Below are 6,727 nucleotides of genomic sequence, written 5' to 3' on the forward strand. Positions count from 1 at the left end.
TGCCCTCAGTGACCGGTTTTGCCAGCTTTCCAGTTGATACCAAATATATATGGTACTTTCTGGATAAGGAGCCTCTCTCGAAAGGTTCACTAAAAGCCACCTACTTTATATATATTGATGTATGCATATATCAACTATCAACTGTTGATATATATAAATATGTATAGGTTCTTCATCTTATTTCTTCTATGTTTTATATATATATATATATCTGATAATTTTGTAAGTATTATCAATTACAAAAGAAACAGAATTAAGTGGTATTAAATAATATTATATAAAATATAGGTGCAGAGTAGATTTAAATATTATGAGAACCCTAGAGATATAACAATACTTCAGCATAAACAAATGGCACAAAAGGAAATATTTCAACCTACAGAAGGTTTCTGGTAATAAATTTAAAGTAACTGAGAGAATAAGAGAATTTTAATTCTACAGCCCATAATAGAGAATAGATAATCATCATTATTATCAGAGTATGAAGATCACCAAAAAGGAACACAGACATTGACTGTCTCCTAATGGATGTATAAAGCATCGCCTCTGGATGATCTTGCCGAAGAACAAACATGTTGAACAAAAAAATACTAAATCGATCAGGCTTCTACTTTCGACTACTGATGATTGTAACTCTGTGTGCCAGGTAAACAGCATTCATTCTTCTGTCTGTGTACTATATGTCTGAGAATTTTTATGAAAAAAGATTTATTGTAAACATCATACCTGTAACTTTGAATAGCTAAGTGAAAAGTGTATTATTTCACAAAATATAAATTGAAAAAGAGGACCATTTGAAATAGGAAATTGTAGTCTATTGCCATACCATGCTGAACAGGCCCCAATCTAGTCTGAAATAGGAAATTGTAATAGATAATTACAAATTGAAACACCAAGCCAAGCCACATAGATTAGATGAGGCTTGGCGGTCAGTTGCATCATATAATCAAGGAAAAACTAATTACCACCCTATGTATATTTTTCCAAATCACAGGCAAAAAAAGCTGAAATTACTCCATACAGGTTTAATAAGAAGGCTCTCCTGGATACAAACTCCAGATAGGTGTGGAGAATCAAAAAAAGTTTCTTTGAGCCAAGCCCACACCAGGTTTCCAAACTGGACATAGGCAGAACAATAAAAATAGCAAAATAAGTGAGAAGTATGAAAAATGTAAAAAGGGAGATAATATTAATCATGTGCTTATGATTTATGCATATACAGTGTCAAATAAGCTCAAAAAATCAGAAGCTTTCAAAATCACTCATCCCCATCCCTCCTTGTAAGAAAGCAAACTATATAGAACAGAAAATGTATGAGACTTAATCTGCCAGGTGAAGAGAAGGAATAGAACCTGTGAGTTTTCTCTGAGAGCCCCACCCCGTGTCCTGGCCCCGGTCTGTCTTGTGCTCCAACTTCACCATTTCCCATTAGGGCTGGGACACACCCCCTTCCAAACACTGGAAGGATTGCAATAAATAAACTCATCAAGTGTTTGCCACGATGCAGCATTTCCCAGGCAGCCTTAAGTCATGAAAAAGGAGCCAATACAAGAGAATGCTTTGTATGAAGACAGAGGAAGGGCAACACCGAAGAATAAAGGAAGGTCACACAGAGATGGACTAGTGGCTGGTTTTCACCCTAAAGGCCCGGTCAGGGCTCTCTGGCTGAGACATCCCCCCAGTTACTCTTCAGGGTTCTCAGTGACAGGAGGACCTTGGCACGAGGGTAAAGACTTCAGCTTAACAGAGGGAGGCATTCAGGGCCTGGCAGAGGCCAATGTGGGCAGTACGAGCAGGACCTGCAGGCATCTCTGCTCTGAGGCTGAGCGGGGTGTTCAGCGTGCGCAGCCCCTGCTGGTGGACCCGGGAGGTCCGTGGCGTCACCGGATGTCACGCCCCCTAACTTCCGCCTTTGGAACGCCGAGGCTGTGAGGGCTTCCATCTCAGGCGCAGACTCAAGTCAGCAGTAAGAGAAGCCCCGAGTGCCACCACATATCAGGTGAGACTCTAGGTGAGGCCTGAGCAGACCACGTGCCTGGGGAAGAAGGCTGCCCACCTAGTCAGAGCCCAACCCCAACCCCAGGAGGTACGGACAGTTTCAGGCGGCTTATTGAGGTAGCAGCGTTTGTGTGCAGTGCTCAGAGTCCCTGACCTGCCAGTCCTCAAACAAAGGCCCCCAAGTAAGTCTTGAGGGGAGCCTCCCCAGGCCCCAGAACAGTGGTGACTCACTGGGCCTCAGCCGGGTGATCATCCCTGAGAAGCCCCTGGACAAGGGAAGCCAGAAGTGTTGCTGATGACCCTGGCCATTGGAGTCTGAGGGATGGGAGGCCTTAGTCTGAGATAAGTGATGTCGCCAAAGGAATGCATGTAAAGCCCTGCAGGAGTCACGTGAGGACCCTGAGTAAATCCTTAGAGATCCTTTGATGCCAGTACAGAAAGTAGGCACAGCATCTACCCCTGTTATAAGCTCTATATAGTCCTGTCATGAGGTTCTCCTCACTTCCATTTTTGGGGTCTCACAGAGATGGAGAGGTATGAGCCTTAGTCTGAAGAAATGGAGTCTGGATATCTGAAACCAGGAGCATAAAGTATTCATAGTAAGGGCTCCGAGTAAGCAGTGAGGTGACCATCCACCCTGGAACACAGATAGCCCTACAGTGTCCACACATGTCAGTACTGGGAAGCCACTGGGCAGGGATATCCAGGTGAAAGGTACCCTTACTTCTTCCTTGGAGGTCAATGGGAGATGAGTCTTTAATGTAAGCAGTGAACAACAGGGTCATCAGAGGAGAGACGTCTCATACCAGGAGCTCAGGTGCAGAAATTGAGTGATGACTAAGGGAACACCCTTTCCAGAACAACTGGGATCTCCATGGTGCCACTCTACCTCTGCAGTTAATCCTTGGAATCTTGAGGCAGGAGTGGTCAGAATTCTCTCAGTCTTTCAGTCTTTCATCTTTGAGGCATCAGAGAAGAGACTTTTTAGTGTGAGGAATAATTTTATTTCAGCAGATGGGAGAAGTCTCATTCACAGTCTAGTTCCAAGGTATATACTCTGGCAGAGCAAAGAGCCAACCGTTCACTCCCATGATAGCTGTTTTGCCCCTGCAGTCTTTCCCTGGTTTGTCTCAAACAAGTTAGTCAGAAGTCTTAATGGATCACCCCATACACTGGGATCCTTGGCAGGTGGTAGTTTTGGTCTAAAGTGGGCAAGTTCAGGCTAGCAATGGGTAGAGTGACTAGGCACTGCAGGACTCTATATGGAGCACAGAGTAAGGACTGCTTGAAATCTATCCCAGAACATATGGTCATCAAAGAGCCTCAATAAATTTACCAGCTCAAGGGTCAAGGATCCCCTGTGAAACTGTCTACTTCCTTCCTGGTGATTTCCATCAGTTCAATGGCCCTTGATCTATGTGCCGTTGTCACATAAAGTCAACAAAGGGCCTATCGTTAGTCAAGTTAAAGACCCTAAGTGAGGTCACAGGAGTCCCCCCACCCCAGAAAAGAGGAAGTGCCACGCTGTCTAGCTTTTGCTGTTGGCTCAAGAAAGTCCTAGTAGACGTCACTGGACAGTGCCCTTCCTCAGTTGATCTTGGAGTGACTCAAAGAGAAAGCATCCTTGTATGCAGAGCAATTGGTATCAGTTTGCATAATGGTTAGGCCTGAGGCCTCATAAATAATCAAGGCCCAGAATGATAACTGAAGGACAATGGACCTGAATAAAGCCAGGATCACAAAGATTTCGACCCTTCTCCATTGTCACTTCTGAGAGGCAATGGACAAAGGCTGCTGGGTGGACATACCCCTAATTACCTAGATTTCAGTAGGTAGAGACTTTGTTCTCAGGGGCTCTTATAGATAAGCAAAAGATTTATACAATGTGAAGATAAACATGATGAGTAAGAATCAGGGGCTTGTATATTAGCAAAAGAAAGATATTCCATGAATTGTCTAGATTCCAAGTAAGGAAGCTGAGTGAGAACTCAGAGAATGCAGAGCCTGTACAGATAGTGTACACAGAATCGAACTCTGCTATCTGCTCTGGGAAAACCCAGGTTGGGCTTCTTAAGGAGATAACTCCACACTCCTCAGTTATCTTAGGAGATGTGATTTTGGTCTTGGGGGACAGCGTCATTAGAATGGAGGAGGTGACCAAGGCTCTATTCAGTGCTAAGGTGATGACCTGAGTGAGGACTAAGAGAACCACACTCTTCAGAGCAGAAATGGCTCTACAGAGCCCACTCATAGTTTCCTACTGTGATTACTGAGTATTGTCCACTTGGATTGACTGCACCCTGAGAAGTGTTCAGAGTTTCGCCTTCATGTTTTTGGGAGGCACAGCCACCAGCAAATCAAGAGACCTATGATGCCCTTTAGCACTGTTGTCAGAAGTCCATTGGCGTCCTGTTATCAGAATTTTCCCAGTTGAGTTTACCAGCGGAGCCACTCCTATTTGTCCTCTTTATCTTAGGCGGTGATTCCCCTTTGCTCTTCTTCCTAGCTATACTCTTGAGTACTACCACCAAGAGTTGTCATGCCTCGACGTCAGAAAAATCCACAACACTCCTATGATCAACAGCTTCAGACCTTCACTAAGTCCCAGGGTCTGGAGGTTGCACAGGTTTCCAGGGCTCTGGAGGAGACCCATCTCTCTTCTCATCCTCTAATGCCTGGCAATTTGAAGGAGGCTGCTGGCACTAGTGTATCTGGCTTTTCTGAGAGTCCTCAGAGTTTCTATGCATCTGCCACTGCCTTCACACCCACCTCATCCAGCAAATCGGATGAGGGCTTCACAAGCCTGGGAAAAGAGCATAGCTCAGGTACCTCACAGGCTGTGCCAGACCCCCAGAATGTGCCCATAGATGCTCTTAATAAGGATGTAGCTCTGGTGGTGAATTTCCTGCTGCTCAAGTATCAAATGAAAGAGCCAATAACCGAGGAAGAGATGTTGAAGATTGTCAACAATTGCCAAGTCCATTTCCCTGAGATCCTCATGAGAGCCTCTGAGCACATGGAGATCATCTTTGGCCTTGATCTGAAGGAAGTGGATCCCGCCAACCACCGCTATGACCTCCTCATCAAATTGGGCCTCACCTATGATGGGATGCTGCATGGTGAAGTGGGTGTGCCCAAGACCGGTTTCCTCCTACTTATCCTGGGTGTGATCTTCATGAAGGGCAACCGTGCCACCGAAGCCGAAATCTGGGAAGTTCTGAATGTGACCGGGATATATTCTGGAAGGAAGCACTTCATCTTTGGGGAGCCCAGGAAGCTCATCACCGAAGATTTTGTGAAAGAAAAATACCTGGAGTACCGGCAGTTGGCCAACACTGATCCTGCCCAGTTTGAGTTCCTGTGGGGCCCCAGAGCCCATGCTGAAACCACCAAGATGAAGGTCCTGGAGTTTCTGGCCAAGGTTCATGGGACTGACCCAAGTTCTTTCCCATCTCAGTATGAGGAGGCTTTGCAAGATGAAGAAGAAAAAGCTCGAGCCAGAATTCCAGGCAGGGCTGTCTCTCCTTCTTTGGCCACTGCAAGTTCTGGTGCCAAGACCAGTAGCTTCTCTCATACCTAGGGGAGTCAGGGATAGTTTCTCCATACATTGATGGAAGAGGCCATTAGAATTCAGTTCTGAGGTTAGGCTGGAAGGAAGACAGTTTATGCATATGTGTTTCTGTTTTGTACATGTAACTTTAAAATTTATTTTTGATATATATAATTCAAATATTGTTCCATTTAATATAAATTTGCCTTCAAAGTCAAGTTTGTAAATGATGTCGGTCATGCTTTTAATGTCATAATGATGCTTAAAGTAAGGTTTTTGTTGTTTTGTTAACCAAACCATCCATCTTAGTTTGTCTCCTGTAATAACATGACATTGCTTTAGACATTTTCTTAGAAATGCAATGGATCAGTTTTAAGATAGTTTGGATCAATACGGTATAATAGAGAAGGAAATCTAAAAGCTCTTAAGGCATTCTTACCCCTTTTTGTTCTTGTTTTATAAAGTTAACTGGTATGTACATGGATTTGCTAATACTTTCAGGAATGTAAAAGAAATAAATGTTATTAAATTAGATCAGAATATCATTGGATCATTTATTTCCCATAACTTCAGTGAACATCTACTCTTAGGACAACACAGCACTAGTCCTGGGAGTGCTAAGATTAAGGACTCAGGACCTGCCCATAGAGCTTAACAAATAGAAGCACTAATCTTTTAAGGACAGTGGTGGGATCTTCTGCATCCTAAAGGACAAGTAAAATGAAGGAGTGAGTAGGTAGAGGTGGGCAATCTTAAGAAATTGTCAAAGTGTTACTGCAGTTAGGCACGGCAGTTTGGGACTTTGGGGAACATTGTGTCCTTCAGGGGTGAGTTAATTTTACATGAAACTGGTTGGTTGGCCACTCAGAAGCCACTGAACTGACAATTGGCCATTGCCTAGGAGAGCCAGTGCTCACTTCATTCAAAGTAAATGTTAACTAAGATGTGTTCAGTGTAATTTGGCAAATAAGAAGCAAGAGTTGAATGTTCGGTTCGGATAAAATGAACGAAAAAGTGTATCAAGTTTGCCTGGAAGGAGCAGGGGAGGAAAAACAATTTTCACACTGTTCATCTTGGTTCTTCCCTGAGACCCTCTCCTTGGAAAAAGAATAACAGCAGGAAAACAAATTTAATTATGTTACTAAGTACAGGGGTGTAGCAAATATATGAGACTTAAAA

General features: G+C 43.8%; 1 protein-coding gene across 1 annotated transcript; it reads left to right on the plus strand.

The window, feature by feature from the left end:
- Positions 1-4,537: 4,537 nt before the first annotated feature.
- LOC125117992 (melanoma-associated antigen B16-like) lies at positions 4,538-5,578 on the plus strand. The gene has a single exon (XM_047764173.1). It carries the CDS (start codon positions 4,538-4,540, stop codon positions 5,576-5,578), a length of 1,041 nt encoding a protein of 346 aa, XP_047620129.1.
- Positions 5,579-6,727: the final 1,149 nt, after the last annotated feature.

This window comes from Phacochoerus africanus, chromosome X (assembly GCF_016906955.1).
Source record: "Phacochoerus africanus isolate WHEZ1 chromosome X, ROS_Pafr_v1, whole genome shotgun sequence".
In the NCBI taxonomy this organism is placed as follows: domain Eukaryota; kingdom Metazoa; phylum Chordata; class Mammalia; order Artiodactyla; family Suidae; genus Phacochoerus; species Phacochoerus africanus.

Coding starts and splice junctions, on each gene's coding strand:
- LOC125117992 (XM_047764173.1), top strand. CDS start 4,538: ATGCCTCGACGTCAGAAAAATCCACAACACTCCTATGATCAACAGCTT.